Raw genomic sequence first — 19,227 nt, forward strand, 5'->3', positions numbered from 1 at the left:
AATGTTGAGCAAAATCACACTTGAAATCGCTTTTTAAGTGCTGGAGATTCATCTCTTATCTTCTCTAACTTCGCTCCTAAGAGTCACCCAAAAGAAAAGAATTCAATACCCTAAAAATCTTCATCAAGTCTATTTATACCTGACTGCTTACGAGTTGCTTACGGGCGTAAGGACGAGGCCATAAGGGAGCTGGAAAAGATAGTTACGAGACTTACAAGATCACTTACGGATGCAACCACATCTGTAAGGTCTTCTGTCTGTGTTGCAGTGCAGCTTAAGGCTGTAAGCGCTGGATCATAAGCTTTACTGTTCTTCTTCTTACAACTGCCCTTACGGGCCTATACTGTGGTCGTAAGCTCCTCTAGATGGTCTTTACAAGCATCCTTACTGGTGTAAGCCTTATCTTGAAAGTCTTCTAACTTGGCTCTAAATACCCCTTACAGGAATAAACGTGCCGTAAGGTTCTTTCGAATTGACTTACGGCCGTAAGCTGCCCTTAAGCCATCCAGCTTTTGCTTTGTTCTTATTCAAATGATGCCAAGAGAGCTCCAACTTCATTGTTTGAGATCTGAAATGCTTTTTATGGCTCTCTCTCATCTTGAACTGCTGCCCTAACCACGTTAATATGAAACACATTATATTTAGCATCAGATTTCGCAATATGACTATAATTCATGCCAAATGAGTGTACAAAGTGATATAAAATATACGAATGTTGTACACTCATCATCGATCATAGTTGAACTCTAGGGTTTTATCCTTTTTGACAATTGTTGTGGATCTTTGTGATTTATTTGCTTCTTAATTACAATTTATGTTATTTAAATCTAATTATGTATTTATATTACTTGATTACTATAGTGGTGAAAGCCCTAGTTATCATGTTTGATGTGCTTTGAGATAAGTAGAAATAACCACCTTGTATAGACATGCCTCAATTAGAGGGACCTGTAAGTAAATCTAACAATGGGTACTTTAGATAGTTCTCCTTCCTCAATCCTCCCGAGTGGATTAACAAGTTTCGCGCTCTTTACAATCATATGGAATAGATTTTAGGAAAAATGGCATTTCTATTACGGGTAACCTCTTCGCAAGAAAGATTATCTGTTTTAGAAATTCTTGTTACATTGAGATTTTACAGAGTGCAAAGAGGTTGTGGGGTGACTGTATCAACACTATACTGAATCAGTTAGTATTCACCCTTGTAAGAGGGGTTTAGTATACTTTAGGAAATCTCTCGTTTCAAATCGAATTGAATAATTAGACAACTTTTGTTCAGAACTTAACAAAACCCTAAAGGAATACTCTGCGAGGGCATCTCTTCTCCCCTTGATTTCTTGAACTCTTTTTATTTTGTATTTTTGCTTTTTAATATTGTTCGCACACAACACTACTTTCTTTTAGGCTAACTTTCAAGATTAGAATTAGTACTAGTAATCTCAATCTTCCATGTGGATCGATACCCTGCTTTCATGCATACTTTACTACTTGATCGGTGCATACGATTATGTCCCTATCACTGCAACATACATAAGAGCAATTACTCCAAAAAAAGTCATAAGACATCTTTTCGGTCATTTCGAATTCAAATTGATGTAATTAGGTTTTTTTGTTTATTTTTAAATGAAGATGAGATTTATTTTTTTAAGTTCTTTATTCTAGAGCATTGTAATTGTATTATTTATTTATTTAATAATTTATCTATTTTTATTTTTTTGGATTAGGATTTTAATGGGAGTTTATTGGCTATGGATTGAAATATTTTTTAAATTGTGTTTTGTTTGGATTAATTGTTTGGATTTTCATAAAATATTGTGTGGAATGTTGTTATATTGTAAAATAAGCATAGAGTAGTAAAAAGGCAAATTACAAATTTTTGTTCAATATTTTTGTAAATCAAACACTAAGCAGCAAAAAAAAAATTTGTACTGTCTAATAAACTTCAAACATAGAACAACACAAATACTTGTAAAGGACTTCAACCATTTGTACAATACTATACTGCTTGTGCTATTCTTATTAACAAATCAAACAAACCCTAAGAGAATGGGCGAATTTTTTTGAGAATAAGCTGAGGAGCATTGTTTGAGTTTGGTGAATGATGATCAAGGACATGACAACAAAGATGAAGACTTTCTTCATGCACTCCTTGAGTTATAGGAGGTACAAGGGATCATATCAAAGGAATTTTCTTGGTTAATCTCTCTTCACTAATTTTAGAGTTTGCAGCAAATTAATTATATAATAAGTAAAATAGTAATATTTAAGATTGGATAATTAAATTGTAGATCATTTTAAGAAAACTCAACCGAGTTTAAACTTCAAAATTTAGTTTATTTAAAGAAATAATGACTTCTATGAGGATTTGGTTTCCAGGAATAAAATTCAAGCAGCGGCTTGAGCTTGGTTCAAATTGTTAAGAAAAATACATATCATGATTTATTATGGGTAATATATTTATTCACAGTTTCACAAAACATGTTTCTTAGTAGATCTGACATATCTGTCAAAATTTAGAGTGCATAGTATCTACACTCATGAGGCATCTATCGATAATACAAATGACACATGATGAGATTCGAGGAGTTATATATAATAAAGGGTAGGTAGTGGAGAATGATATATATATATATATACACAAAAGAAGCAGCAACGGGATACATCAATAGCTATAAATATATATCTATACACAAACCAAGGTCTACTAGAGTAGTTGCTTAAATATGCCAATATAAATAAATATATATTTACATGATCATAACAAGGAATGCAGACCAACTTAAAAAGTATTCTAATATATATACACATGCACACATATTCTATATATATATATATATGTCCATATATATAAGTATATGCACGTGAAACCTTATACATAAATGCATGGTTCATGCAGGCTTGCTTTCATGCATATATATATATATACATCCACGAGACAGAAGCCATGTGTTTCATACAAGGATAAGCCCATATAATCATTCAAAAAGGGTACAACTCTTCATGCAACATGCTCTAAATATGCATATATATATATATAACCCATAGATAGCTAAAAGAAAAGGTTTTACAACTAAGCTCACCACAAACTTAACAACATGCAAACTAAATCAAAAATATAGAAAAAAGGCTTCAAGTTCCATTGGTTTTCATATATAAACATGGAGTGCAAATGATGTTAATATGCAGTTAGGATCTTTGACAGTGAGTGTTATGGGTACATTCAGGGGCAGAGCTAGACTAGGGGGTGAATTGTAAAAAACAATTTAATTAATAAAATTTTTACAATTTTCTTAAAAAGTTATTTATACGTTAATTTATAGTCTAATTTATAAAAATCAAGGTCAACAATAATTTTTTAAAAAAACCCTGCTAAAAATATAATTTGATATATTATATAAATTAATTTGTAAAAAATAAAAAAACTAACACATGTATTTTTGGAAAATATATATATATATACAATATCAATAAATCAAATAATAATTTTTTGTAGATATTTCTTTTAAATATTATTATGTTTAAATTATAGGTATTTCAAAAATAATTGATATTTTTAAAAAATAAAAATAAAAAAAATCCAAACGAGACAGATATTTAAAAAAAAAAACCTAAATAGATAGATATATATTGAGAGAGAGAGAGAGAGAGAGAGAGAGAGAGAGGAGTAAAAGGGGTAGAGAGATAGATAGTAAAGGGAGGAGAGAGAGATAGATATATATAGATGCTTTGAGTTTGTTGTTTTTCTCTTGAATTTGCTTATCAAAATTCCCTATTATGGAAAGTGCATAAAGATTTAGGTGTTCAATTTTGGAAATTCAAAATAATTTTGAAGACATATTTTTAGTAAAAACATCCATGAAATGTTACATAAATATTAAATATACCGTTTATAATTGTCTTAAACTTTTATATAATAATTTCATTTATTCTATCATAATTTAAGTGTATGATATAAATAGAAACAAAGCTCATACAGTGCGATTACAAATTAATACAATCAAACAAGCATATCACATATCAAGGCAAATTCAATTGCGCCTACATCCATTTGAGCTTAACTCATTTATCGGTTGAATCTAAAACCTTAGCTAATTTCTATTCAATCTTATTCAAATAATAATTAATTAGAACATGTCAAATTAAAATCAAGTACATGGAGCCTAACTACGTATTCAAAAACAATCTACAAGATATAACAACGCAAGCAAAGTCTAATGAGAAGAACCCATCACTATCTCAAAAGAAGATATAGATCAATTTGATGCAGCACCAATAGTTCTTTTTAATTTCCATCAGCATGAGATTTTGAGATAGTGATGGGTTCTTCTCATTAGACTATAAATACATGTGTTAAATACATTTCAAAGAAGAGGAAGAGTTTGGTTCGAATATAATAAAGGATGGAGAATTTCAGATAAACACAAAAACTGAAAAAATAACACTATAAGTAACAAACAATGTCATTTTAAAAAATAAAAAAATAAAAAAATTATGCTTAAAATATAAGCAGTACGAAAATGTCTCTTAAACGATATAGATGGTAAATCAGTGATTTATCTATTTTTAATAAAAAAAAAAATATAGATGGCAACAATAATGAACTTCTCCAACCCCAATTTTCAACCATTAAATAACTCTTATTTGATGTAAACGTTTATGACAAAGAACTCCGTAATATGACAGAAAAAACGTTTATTTGATGTAAACGTTGATTTGTTTATTTTTTTCCACAGTGAAGACTGATTAATTCATTAAGATAAGAACGGCAAACGAGAAGGATCCACTTTATTCATCTCTATATATATGGGAAGGACACATTATGTCAAAAAAGAAAGGTTAAATTGTGGTACAAGTCTTTATAATTATGTACTTTATGTCTTTTTAGTTCTTATAATATTTTTAGGTACAATTAAGTTTTCATGTTTGGTCGAATTGGGTCATTCGAGTCCACGGTAATATTTTTAGGTATAATTAAGTCCTTACAATTTACACTTGCCCATCTACAACGCGAACTAGAATGACCCAACTCGACTAAATATAAAAACTTAATTGTACTTAAAAATGTTATAAAGACTAAAAGGATAAAAAGTACACAATTACAAAAACCTTTACAGTAATTAAAAAAAAAAATGATTGATGGTTTTTTTTTAATCTAAATCTTTCTTTTAATCATTAAAATAATTAAATTAGAAACTAATTAATTTGGGTTTCAAAATATCAAATCAAACTCATGTGTCATGATTGGACTTTAAAAAAAAACTAAAATAGTATTTTTTTTTACCAGAACACCCATTTTAGAAAAAAAATCACAAAAGTTAAAGTGGGGTTTGGCATTGACGATTTTTTTTTAATATAAATTTCATATTTTGAAAACAAAAGTAATAAACTATGTTTTACACTTTATTTTTATTTTAAAAAATTTTGGCAACCCACATATTTAAAAAAAAATAAAAAAAATATTTTTATATTTTCAACTTTTTTGAAAGTATTTTCAAAAACACTCCTCCATCTATTAAATCCTCCTATTTTACTCCTCTCCATCTCTTTTTGGTTTTTTATTTATATTTTTTAAAGAAATATCATTTCTTACAAATTAATACCAATAATCTAAAATATAATATATTTAAGAAAAATATTTATAAAATTTGTTATTTGGATAGTTGATATCTATACAAATTAGTTTATTTAGTATAAAAAATTGTAATTTAGAACGTATTTTGTGAAAATTATTGTTTGGCACTGTTATTTTTATAAACTAGTATATCACAAACAAAAATTATATATATATTTCAAAAAAATATTTGTAAACATCAACCCCTCTCTCCCTTACTATCGGATGGGTCTGATGGGTTTATTGAATTCAAACATGTTTTTGTTTCTAAAAATTGACAACAAAACAAAAATAAAGCAAAATAGAAATTAAAAAAAACCGATGCCAAAGGACCCATAAATCATATAGCTATTTAAAACTTTTTTAAGTAATTATTATTTTTAAAAACTTATATTTTTTAACAGCATTTATTTTCTGAAAAAATAATAATAATAATAATATTATTACATATTTTTGGTTTTCAAGGTTTTTTTAATTTTATTATTAAAATTATTAATTTTAAAAAATTACTAAAGTGATTTTTTTTTTGTTTTTTAAAACCTTTTTAACTTATTATTATTTTTTTAGAAACGTTTTTTAAACATCATTTATTTTGGGGGGAAAACTTTAGTATTGTTATTATTGGTTTATGCATTTTTTTTTTTGTTTTTAAGCCTTTTGCTAAAAATTATTATTATTTTTGTTGTTATTTTGATTGAATAACTTATTTGTAGTTAAAAAAAAATAGTAATTGCATTCAATTACAAATAAAAGAATACATCTATCACTTTTTGTATACATTATATATTTCTAACATATGTTGCCAAGTAGTTCTATATATAATGGCGAGGTTATAATAATAATTAAAATCCAAAATTAAAAATAAAATACGTACAAAAATTTTAGCTTTTATATCCACAATAAACAAATCTATTCTCTCTACCCAATATTAAACAATAACAAAACACTAATAATAATAATAATAATAATAATAATAATAATAATAATAATATAATTTAACAAAAATAAAAACAAATACTTTTAAACAAGTTAAACCACAAATAGATTTTTAAAATTTGCAAAAAAATTAGTATTTTAACAACAATAACAACAACAATAATATTTTTTTTTCTAAAACAAATGGGGTTAAAAAAATATATAAGTTTTTAAAAAATAATAACTTAAGAAAAGTATAAAAAAAATTAAAAAGAATTAACTTTTATGATTTTTTTTAAAAGAAATGATGTTTATGAAAAAGAAAAGCCAGTATTTTGGTTATTAAAATCCAATTTGCATCTACGTGGTGATATGATTTTAATTTGGTATTTTGAAATCGATATTGGTGAATAAAATTCTCATAAGCTCATTTTGATAATTGAGAAAGAAAAAGAAAATAAAGATGTTCAATTGGAGAAAAACCAAGATAAACACAAACGAATGCATTGAAAAAGTGTTTGTGCTTATGTTAGAACAAATAATTCTTCCTAACTTTCAGCATGAAATTTTGACAAACAAGGTGGTAAATACATTGTATAGAAGCACCTATCATGAACATTAATTTACATCATGATCATCCTTATAAAAAAAACTAGAATTAAAAATTGAAGAAGAGTTATCTACTTCCACACTAACGCCAAGTGTGAGAAATAAACGACTCTTCTCCCCTCTTAAAGTGCACAAATGCGGACACAAAGACATTATAAATAGCTACCTCTTTTGCCACACAAGATACCCTTAACACTTCAAAGAGATCATGGATGATATGTTAGACTATCAATCCATTTTCATCCTGCTACTATTCTCAATAATAACTCTTCTTCTGGTTATGGTCTTCAACTCCGGCTTGAGATCAAGAAGGAGGCTCCCTCCAGGTCCTTGGAGGATTCCGGTAATTGGAAACCTTCACCATCTCGGTGAGCTACCTCACCGATCTCTCCACTGCCTTGCAGAGAAACACGGCCCACTCATGCACCTCCAGCTCGGCCAAATCCCTACAATCGTTGTATCATCTCCTGAGGTTGCTTCTGAAATCATGAAAACTCATGATCTTGAGTTTTGTAACAGACCTTCCACAGCTGTCTTCAAGAAATTCTCTTACAATGGATCAGACATCTCCCTTTCAAAGTACGGCGAGCATTGGAGGCAAATGAGAAGGCTTGGAACAATGGAATTCTTTAGCACGAAGAGAGTGCAATCCTTTAGGAATGTGAGAGAAGATGAAGTCCATGTCTTGATCCAAAGTATGAGACGTTCTTGCACTCAATCGCTGGTAAATCTAAGTGAGATGTTTCTTTGTATGACGAACAACATAACATGTAGAGAAGTGTTCGGAAAAAGGTTCTCCGATGATGGAGAGTGCAACAGGAGTAAACACCATGATCTTGTTATGGAGGTGATCGAGTTGATGGGAGGGTCCTCTATTGGAAATTTCTTTCCTTCTTTGGGTTGGCTCAGTGTGATCACTGGTTTCCAAGCAAAGCTTGAGAGGAACTTTAAGAAAATGGATGAATTTTTTGAGAGAGAGATTGAAGAGCATTGTTTGAGTTTGATGAATGATCAAGGTCATGGTGATCAACAAAAAGAAGACTTGCTTGATGTGCTTCTTAAGTCACAGAAGGATTCTGCTAATCTTGGTTTCTCTTTGACCAGGGATCATATCAAAGCAATTCTCATGGTTAGTCACATTTCATGATCATTAATTCAAGATTATTTTTTCCAAAATCTTTATATGTAGAACATAGATTATTTGCTCACAGTTGCTATAATATATATATATATATATATATATTGGTAAAGTGAATAAATCATAAATTTGTTAAAAATAAAAACAAGTATAAATACAAAAATACAGACAAAACATGTACAAATACAAAAGCAACTCTAGAGTCTACTAGATGTGGAAACTGATGGTTGCTTATATTTTAAAAAATTAAAAGAGAACAAATAATAAAAAGAATTGTAGAAGACAAGTGATAAAATTCTGGTAATAGAATTTTCAATCATTTTACCCAGCTTGATTTCTCTCTCACTAGGGATTATTTCAAAAGAATTCTCTACGATAGGCATGTAAACTTCTTCCCAAATTTCAGAGTTGTTTTTAATTTTTATATGATCTGAAAACCCTCATCTTATAAAATGATTTATTTTTACCAAATTAACTAAATTGAATTAGCCTTAATTTAGCATAATTAAAAATTTTGAAAAAAAAATTATAGCTAATATATTTAGTCCCTGCTTTGCAGGACATATTTCTAGGTGGAACAGACACATCTGCTGCAATCCTAGAATGGACAATGACGGAACTTATGAAGTTTCCATCAACAATGAAAAAAGCACAAGATGAAGTTCGAGGTATCATAGGAAATAAAGGAAAGGTGGAAGAAAACGATCTTCAACAACTCCAATATCTCAAATTAGTGATATGTGAAACTTTGCGTTTGCATTGTATTGTTCCTTTTCTGCTCCCTAGAGAAAATAGTAAAGACTGCAAAGTGTTTGGATATGATATCTCCAAAAACACAAGGGTTTTAGTGAATGCATGGGCAATTTCAAGGGATCCAAAATTATGGGAAAATCCTGAAGTCTTTATGCCAGAGAGATTTGAAGGAAGTACTATCAATTACAAAGGCCAACATTTTGAATTCATCCCTTTTGGTGCCGGTCGGAGGATGTGTCCAGGAATGCAATTAGGAATAGTTATTGTAGAGATTGCGTTGGCTAATATCTTATATCATTTTAATTGGGAACTACCTTTTGGGATGTGTTATGAAGATATCGATACGACCGAAATATTTGGAGTTGTTCTCCATAAAAAATCACCAGTATGTCTTAAGGCAAAACCAGTAAGTTTTCTAGTTTAAACTTGAGTATGTATTTATGATGTAATGCATGCACGTCCTTCTCGTTATACACTACAAATAAAAATCAAATTTGAATTTATACGCTATGTAGTAAGTTCAATATTCTCAATATAAAAATAAGTGTACTAATTTGTCCCGGATGCCCCTATTAAAATGACTAATTTTATTATAACCCTCGGGTACAATGTCTTTAGGGCAAACAGGAAACTTCATTAACTCACTCACTAACATATTTGTTTATTAATTACTTCCTCATCTTAGTGCTTTTGTTGAATACCCCTCCATCCTCCTTCATTCCCGACAAAATAAAAGGAATGGTGATTAACCTAATGGTGGAGAATAATCATTACTTTTACAATCCGTTTGGATGGGGGTAATGAACCCCCATCAATGGGCATCATTACCCCCTTAACCCCATGCCTATGTTTGGATGTACCCAACAAAAGATAAAGCTCCAAATTGAGGTTAATGAGATGCCTATCAGTACATTAATCACATGCTGCCAAAGTTGGAGAGTTTGGAAGGGCATAACATGGAAATTTCTTTTTTACCCTTGCTTTTCAAATTTTTTCATTGATTATGACACAATCTCCCATGTTGCAATTGTTTTATTGAATCATATATTTATTTTAGTTATTTTAAAAATGGCATGAGGATTTTAAGTTTCATTGGATTAGGAAGAAATATTATGTATTATGAGTAAATTGTTTAATTTAAATATTTTATTGTTGTGATCAAATTATATAATAACTAATTTTAATTAATTAATTAATTAATAATTAAATACAATTAACGGGGGAGATCCAAAATTATTAAGTTAATTCTTACATTTAAATATTTAATTTTAATAATTAAATGAATAATTATATTCAAAATATTTTATAAATATCAATTTTTATTTACTCTTAATCATAATGCATATTTCTACATATTTTTATATTATTTATTATTCTAAGGGTACAAAAGAAATTTCATAACAATCCCTGCTCCACTTTTTCCTATTCACAATACCCATTCCTTCCAACCAAATATCCTTTTCATTCCCATCCCCATAATTTTCATTCCCATTAACATTACTCCATTCCTATTCTCATTCCTATTCCGTGATCCAAATGGACCATTATGTGCATACCCATATTTTGTACATGGACAAGTAAAGATTCCCCACTAGGAGAATCATGGTAGCCATCCAAACACCCCCTAACATTCAATGTAGGTGTTATTTGAAATTGAATTTTGGCTATTGCCTTTTTTCTCTTTCATCTTTTCAGTAGTTTGTTCTGAATGCCGAATGTTTGCTTTTTTGTCCCCTTTTGATGAATTCCTATGTGACAAATGGATTACCAGTGATGTGAATTATTTGTTCCAATTACATTTATGTATCCTTCTCATCTTCTACTAGTTCCTATGCCACATTTCATTTTATCTAATTTCTCCAACTAAGGTAGAACATGCATGTATGAATTGTTATGCTTTGTTTTTGTTCTTTTATTTGTTTTTTTAGATGACTTAATTCTTGATTAAAATGAATTTGATATATTTATATATACTAAGGACTACTTTGAGGTTGGAATAATCAAGGCCTCATACTGTTGGAAGTTTCCCTTCGTTATAGGCTGCCTGTAAATTTTACAAATTTTCTTTACAAATTTTCTTTTATTCTTTTCATATACTTTTCCATGTTCCATATATAAAAATTTCTTCAAACATCCCAGTTGTAGTTCCGTGAAGCAAATAGTGTTAATGTGCTTCATAAGCTCAAAAACAACTGAAATCGACACAAGGATTTAACATGGTTTGACTTAAAGGCTATGGCCACCAGTTAGAACTATCTTCTTGGATCTGTTATAAAGATATCGACAGTTCAAAAACATTTGGACTTGCTTTCCATAAAAGATCACCATTGTTTATTATGGCAAAACTGGGAAATGATCTAGTTTAAACTTAGTAAGTATTTCCACTGTAATGTGATCAACTCTTCCTTGTTTTATTTATTAGGAATCAGGAACTAATTGATTGTTTGGATGCAAAATAAAAAAAATATGCCATAATTTTATTATGTAGGAAGTGCAAGTGATTATAACAGAAATTATGGCATATTTTATTCCTACATAATGGGTGTTTGGGTACCAAAATAAAAAAATATTACAAAAGTTATTACATATTTTTTTTTTACTGAATGAGTGCTTGTTTTGCAAAATATTATTACATAATAAAAATAGCCGTTGGATTATAACTATTGGTAATTAAAATTTTAAAAAATAGCAGTTAGAATATAGTCGTTGTAAATATAGCCGTTATAATTATAGGCGTTATCATTTTCCCTATTTATACATTACATGATTCCTTTACATTATACACATAAGTTGAAAAAATTCATAGTTTTAACCATTGTTTCACCATGGATTCCTTAAATTTTTGGAGGAAAAAAAAAATGAAGAAGATGATCTAGTCATGCTTAGCTATTTGTCAAGAGAATGTCCAGCAACTTCCAGAAATGTAGAACATCACACATCCATTCTTACAAGTGCTGCATATGTACAATAAATTCTTCAAGGTCATGAGGAACGTTGCAAAAGAGAATTTCGTATGGAGCTTTATATATTTCAAGCACTGGTTGATCGTTTAAGAGAAAAATCTCTCCTTTGCAACTAAAAATGGACAACAATCGAGGAGCAACTAGCAATGTTTATGTACACTCTTGCTCATAATGCTAGTAACCGTGACATGCAAGAACGATTTCAATATTCTGCAGAAACGGTTAGTCGATATTTTACGAAAGTACTTAAAGCTGTTAATCAACTTGCTCATGAATATATAGAACCTCCATCTACACTGACATTACCGGTTATTCAGAATTCCTGAAAATTTTTCCCATATTTCAATGTAGGCAAAGCTATATATTATGAATTTTATTGTGAATAATTTTTTTTTTGTCGTTGTTTAATATGTTTGTTTATTTTTTAGGATTGTGTTGGCGCTATTGATGGAACACATATTCCAATCACAATTTCTTTGGATAAACAAGATCCTTACAGAAATAGTAAGCAAACGCTATCGCAGAATGTTATGGTTGCTTGTGATTTTGATCTTAGTTTTGTATATGTTCGCGCTGGCTGGGAAGGTTCTGCTTCTAATGCTAGGATTCTCCAACGTTCGATTGAACAAGGTTTTGAAGTCCCAATGGGTAAATATTATCTTGTAGATGCAGGATACGTTAATACCCCGAATTTTATTGCTCCATATAGAGGTGTCCTTTACCATTTGCTGGAGCAAGGTCGAGCACAATCTAGACTGATCAAGTGAATTATTGCAAGTGAATTATTTTATTTTATTTTTAGTTTCTTTCACTCATTTTCTATTGTTTCCAAGCTTTCTGATTTCCCTCTTCCATTAAACAGCTGTGTTTCTATATTCTTGATAAAAAAGGAAGAATTTTATATGTCCCTCAAGTTATTTCCCATTGATTTAGAAAAACAATTATAAATATAAAAATTACACAAAACCTCTACAAAAAGTGCGTAACTAATTATATAAAAATCTCTTTTCATGGTCAATAGATTATCAACGGTTTATGTTCTTCTCGTCAGGCTCGCCCAATAAAAAAAGGTACCTACAAACTTAAAATTAAACAATAAAATAGCATACAAAATTCTCCAAAGCAAAGTTTTGATACTACCAAAGCATTTTTCTTTTGATACTATCTATGAATATATAAATAGCAATACCATTCATATATATATACATATAAGAAAACTCAGAGGAGTTCAATGCAAGAGAATTAAGATTAGATGGAGACAATGGCAAAGAGTAGTAGTAATAATAGTGTAGATGATTATAATGGGAAGAAGGATAAGTGTGAGAGGTTTAAGATGCCATTGCACTATCCAAGGTATAGCAAGGAACAAGATAGGACGTGAAATTTTTATTTTAATTCGGTAGTTTCTTTTTCTTGGTGAAGCTTAACAAAAAATTAACTCTTCCTTTAATAAATATACAACAGGAAAAAGCTATAGTTACTTGGTAAATTATCAAGAAACTAATAGCACAAAGCATGAAGAAAATAAACCCCACATCAACACCAAATGATAAAATAATAAATTAATAATCAAGGGCCTATAAGAACAATAATGTCATACATACATATATAATACAAGGATTTAGGTCCTATTGTTTCTTCAAGCTACAATGACACACTAAACAAAATAATACCTGATCAACAATAAGGCAATGGAGCAAAAATACAACAAGAAAAAACAAAAAAAAAAAAAGACTAGGAAGGATAGATTACCCATCAAAAAGCATAAATGAATATACATGTATATGCATATCATATGATTTACTCTTAAAATGCAGATTCATCAAATTCTGCAGCATTCATCTGCCATACCTTTTAATGACTACATAAACAGGATTAGTGCCTCTAATGCATCTCATTAGTTCTAATTCATCTCATACATTTGCCTGAGTCTTAATTAAAATGCACTGATCCCACTTGAATGTTGCTCATTTGTACATATTATTTCACATTTCCAAAACTGTTCACATGCCGCATTTAGAAGTGATGAATACAATCCCTATACTAAAAACCTAGATTTATCTAATAACAATGAGAACAAAGTGCTACCACTCAACCAAAACAGGTGACAAATAAAAGATAACAGCTAGCTACCACCAGTCCCACTTCTTTTCAACAAATTAAACCTGTCAATCCTCTAACCTGAATCTATGGAACATCTCCAAAGCTTCATGGATGCACTAAACAGCGGGATCAGAGATTTTACAATAGTCGAAGAATTCCAAAACTAATTCTAATTTCATGCAAATGAAACCAAAATTACAACAAAAAAATTCAAATAATCTCTCAAGAACAACCATTACTGCACGGACCATAAAGAGAAATGCATTCCCTGAGAGGATCCAACCATCAAAGATGAGATTTAACTTGTAAAAATCGACGGATTTGAGTTTGTTCGTTGAAATCCTGGTACCAAATGAGGAGAACCGAGCTCGACGACGATTAGGGTTTACGGCGACAGCAGCACCGGCAGACGGATGTGGGAGGGAGCTCTGGATACTCCACTCCGACAGCAGCTTCAGATGTTTGGGCTCGGCAGTTGGCAACGCAGTAGTCTCTTGGTGGAGTTTATGAGAAGAAGTTAGAGAGAGCAAATGAATGAGGAGAGACCTGAGAGAGGCATGAAATTCACAATAAAAAAATATTCCAGTTCCACTGGAATATTTTTTATGCCAGAATTCCCACATTATGCCATATTTTTACATTGTAAATTAGGTAGCCAAACAACCATTATGGCATAAATCTGTGAAAATATTATATTATGCCATAATATACGAATTATGTAGGATTTTTGTATTATCCAGACATGGCCTAAGTTTAATATTTTCCATATGATGTTCACATGGTTTTGCACATTCCTAATTAATAAAATAATTAATTTTTACCATCATTATCTAAAATTGAATTATTTATGGTAAAATTCCTTTGGTGTAGATTCTATTGATCAACTCAATAAAATAACTTTGCAAATTTTTTACTGAGATGAACACAAGCCACACATTCAATTAAAAAAAATGAACATCATCCATACAAAGTCTCCTCCCAAGGTTTACCGGGAGCCCGGTGACCTTGGGAGTCTAGTTCGACATAGTAAAAGGAGGAAACTCAAAATACATGTAAAGCATAACAAGAATGATCAATGAACTCCCTTGAAATGTCAGCTAGAAGTTGGTGATAAGAACTCATCGGATTCATGCTGTCGAGTTCCTTGATTCTCTCCTTGATCCTCCCCTTCTTCTCTCCTTCAAATGCTCTCCAAAATGGCCTCCTTTGATGAGAAAATCTTCTAGGGTTGCTTGGAGGTGGATGGTGATGAAGCTCTTCTCAAAACCCTAAGGATGGGTATATAAAGTCGGGCAAGTGTGTGGCCAAGTGTGTATGCAAATACTAGGCTGCTCAAGCCTCCTTTTTCTTTAAAACGGCAAAAACCTGAGCTTATGCGGGCTGGTGTGGGGTCACACACAAGCTTGCACACCTTTTTAGCCACTCTGTGCAGGTTGCACAGTGCCCACACAGTAACAGTACACCCTTCTATCTAGGTTGTGCGGACTGCGTATTGCCCACGCATTGATTCACTTAGCTTGGTGAGGTTCGTTTGGAGTTTGTCCGGAGCTCGTGTAAACTTCATTTCTTCATCTATTTTCTCCGAAATGACACAAATTTGGTTCATCCTCACATATATGGCCTCTTGATGTCTTGAAATGAAATAAATACATAAAGTGCATAAAATGACATTAAAATTAATCAAAAGTGCATGAAAGTGCGACAGGTTTATAATTGAGACATGGTGTATATAGACACTTATCAGATCCTCTGGATTACCAAAAAAACCACAAAAACCACCCCTATTGGCATGTGGAAAATCCACATGTCCATGTGTTTCAATTTTTAGCCCAGAAATTGTTCAAATATTCCAGAAAATACTGGCAACACAAGGAAAATCTACAGAAATATGAAATTAAGTGAATAGATGCCTAGGAACTCACCTAAACTCATGGAAAACACCTAAAACTTTGCCAAACATATGATTTATAATTTAACACCAAAAAATGTCAAAAAGCACTCAACACCGACAAAATTAATCAAAAGCAACTACTCAATGCAATTATTTATACATAAATGAAATTATGAACTAAAATTAAAGTAAACACTCGGGTTGCCTCCCAAGAAGCGCTTATTTTACATCATGAGCTTGACGTATCTGTTTCTTACCTCAAGGGGGATCATAAAGCAAAGATGGCCTCTTACCTGCAACCTTAAAGCATGATGAACATAAATTTTACAGGTTAGAGGGAAAGTGATAGAGCTTGTTACCAAACTAGGGAGTATCTCTCTTAGCTTGTGCGTGCTCATCCCCAGAAGTGTTGGGATGCTTCTTGTGGTGATGCCTCATCCTCTTCAGCTTTTGGATCATCTTCTTTATTATCCTCGGGTTATGTTGCACCTTGTCCACTATACCAAGTGATGAAATCTCTTTATTCTTGATCTCTTGATCTATTTATCCTTCAAATGGGTCCGGAGATAACATTTTTTGCACATAATCATCAATCAAATCATCAGTGGTGTCCAGAAATATAAAATATCATCAAAATCAAGAGAATGTCTCATGGCTTCAGCAAGGCGGCATGTCAACTTCTCATCTCCAATCCTCAAAGTCATTTCTCCACTGTCCATGTCAATAAGACCCTTGGAATTGTGCAAGAATGGCCTCCCAAGTATCAATGGTACAAAGACATCATCATTCATATCAAGTACCACAAAATCTGCAGGAAAGATATACTTGTCAACCTTGATAAGAATGTCTTCAATGATACACCTTGGATGTCTTACTGAATGATCAGCTAAATAAAATGTCATCCAAGTAGGCCTTGGTTCTCCCAAACCCAACTTTTGGAAAAAAGTGTAAGGCATCACATTAATACTGCCACTTGAGTTTGCCAATTCCTTTTCTTCACCCAAATTCCTAATGTTGCACGGGATGACAAAACTTTCGAGATCCTTTATCTTGTTTGACATGTTCTTTTGCAATACCGCTGAGTATGATGCATCTAAAATCATAGTTGCACTCTCCTTTATCTTTCTCTTGCTGGTCAAGCTGTCTTTCAAGAACTTCGCATAATGAGGCATTTGTGACAACGCCTCCACGAATGGGATATTAATGTGCAACTACTTAAATAGGCCCAGAAATTTCTTGTACTTCTCATCATTTTCATTTTTTAGCCTTGAAGGGTAGGGTATCTTGGTTTGTAAGGTATGGGAGCTACCTCCTTCTCCTTACCCTTCTCCTCAGTCTTTTTCTCCTTGGGTGAATCATGTACAACCTTTTTAGCTGGGAGCTTACTCTCAAGTTCGCAACTACTCCTCAAAGTGATTACTTTCAGCTGCTCTCTTGGGTTTATTTCTGTGCTGCTAGGCAAGCTCCCTTAAGGTCTCTCCGAAAGTGACTTCATAATTTGTCCCACTTGATTCTCTAAGTTGTGCAATGATGCAGTATAGTTGAGAAGTGTAGTCTCTACGCCTTGAAAGCATATGTTGGAAGACTTGATGAATTTGGTTAGTGCACTTTCCAACTCCGTCATCTAATTCTCTAGACTTGAAACTCAATTTTCCAAATTTAGAGACTATGGTTACTAAAAACCTGGTGGTGTAGAAGGTCTCAGCTACCCTTAATTGCTCCAAGAAAAATTTGGGTGATTTCACCACCGCGGATTGAAAGTGTTACTATAGGGGTTGCCTTGCCCTCTTATTGCATACCCCACAAAGTCTACCTACTCAACAAGTGCTGCATTACTAACAAAAATGAGACAGTTATATGAAGTGTGTCCACCTCCACACCCATCACAGTTCATCACCGCTACCACTCTTGGAGAAGTTAGAGTGTATAACTTCTTGCTCAATGCTTCTACTTAGGCTGCTGGGGATGTCACTATGTCAAACTCATGAAGACCAGCTACTTTCTTCTTGTCACAAGAATTCCATTGATAACTGTTTATAGCCATCTCTTCTATGAGTTGTCGGGCAGCTTCTGGGGTTTTGCTTGCTAGGGTACCTATTGGCGCAGTATCAAGTAATTATTTTGTGCTCGGACTCAACCCATTATAGAAGGTGTGGACAATCATCCACTCAGGGAACTCATGTTGAGGACATTTATGCAAGAGATCATTGAACCTTTCCTATGTCTCGAAAAGAGATTCCAATTCCATTTGGACAAAGGAAGATATCTCATTCCTGAGCTTTATAGATTTTTTGTGAGGAAAGTACCTAACAAAAAAGGCTTCCACCATTTCCTCCTATGTAGTGATCAATGATCGAGGTAATGACTGTAACCACTATTTTGCTCCCCCCTTTAAGAAAAATGGGAAGGTTTTCAATAGAATAGCGTCATCCATAACCCTATTGATATTGAGCATGCCACACACTTCTAAAAAGTTCTCAATGTTACTATTTGGATCTTCGTCTACCAAACCATTAAACTGTTCAGACTACTGTACCATTTGGATGAAGCCTGGCTTGAGCTCAAAACTTTGAGTTGTGATTGGTAGCCTGACAATACTAGATTGCGTACCACGAACTATAGGTCTTGCATAGTTTGAATGTGTCCTCTGTTACTCATTCTGCTCAGCCATGGTATAAGACCCCTCAACCTCTATTTCAGCTTGATAGTTCTGTTCTTGTTCAGGTTCCTTTCCCTGTCTATGAATTCTTCACTCAATCTCTAGATCACCTTCAACTATTATCTAAGAAAAGAAAAACAAATTAGAAGAATGGTAGAATAGAAGATATGGAATAAAATATATGGTGAATAACTAAAATGGCAAAGTATAAATGCTTCTAAGATGCCTATTCCCCAGCAACAGCACCAAAAAATTGACACACCCTTGCGTGTGTGTGCTGCAAGTGCACCGGTGTCAAAGTAATAAAGTACTCGAAGGGTGGGTAGTCCAATCCATAGGGAATAGACTCTAGTCACAAGTAAACTTTGCTAAAATATCCAAGTTGAAAATTAATTGGAAAATATGATCAATATGTTATCAAAATATAAAGATAAGAAAGTAAGCAAAGGGCAAGAAAAAGAGCAATCAATGAGAAAGTCAAGTACGTGGACAATGCTCCCCCTAGGACTCTTGTTTAAAGTGCAAGACTAAAACTACGCTTCCCTAATTGAGATTTAATGAGTCGTGGAAATCCAAAAGCATAAG

General features: G+C 31.9%; 1 protein-coding gene and 1 non-coding gene across 2 annotated transcripts; both read left to right on the forward strand.

Annotated features, from left to right (window-relative positions):
* The first annotated feature begins 7,415 nt into the window (after positions 1-7,415).
* Positions 7,416-13,890, forward strand: LOC120283526 (cytochrome P450 71A1-like). Its single transcript, XM_039290225.1, has 3 exons — positions 7,416-8,264; positions 8,833-9,432; positions 13,807-13,890. The coding sequence occupies exons 1-3, from the start codon at positions 7,416-7,418 to the stop codon at positions 13,888-13,890; spliced, it is 1,533 nt and encodes a 510-aa protein (XP_039146159.1).
* A 4,267-nt stretch (positions 13,891-18,157) lies between these two features.
* LOC120250910 lies at positions 18,158-18,264 on the forward strand. The gene has a single exon (XR_005533240.1). It is a non-coding gene; the product is annotated as a small nucleolar RNA R71 (small nucleolar RNA).
* The last annotated feature ends 963 nt before the right edge of the window (positions 18,265-19,227 follow it).

This window comes from Dioscorea cayenensis, chromosome 19 (assembly GCF_009730915.1).
Source record: "Dioscorea cayenensis subsp. rotundata cultivar TDr96_F1 chromosome 19, TDr96_F1_v2_PseudoChromosome.rev07_lg8_w22 25.fasta, whole genome shotgun sequence".
Lineage (NCBI taxonomy): Eukaryota > Viridiplantae > Streptophyta > Magnoliopsida > Dioscoreales > Dioscoreaceae > Dioscorea > Dioscorea cayenensis.

Bases quoted from the DNA above. Each gene is read 5' to 3' on its own strand.
- LOC120283526 (XM_039290225.1), top strand. From the start codon at position 7,416: ATGGTCTTCAACTCCGGCTTGAGATCAAGAAGGAGGCTCCCTCCAGGT. The intron at 8,265-8,832 runs GTTAGTCACATT...CCTGCTTTGCAG, and splicing joins ATATCAAAGCAATTCTCATG to GACATATTTCTAGGTGGAAC. The intron at 9,433-13,806 runs GTAAGTTTTCTA...CTTAAAATGCAG, and splicing joins TATGTCTTAAGGCAAAACCA to ATTCATCAAATTCTGCAGCA.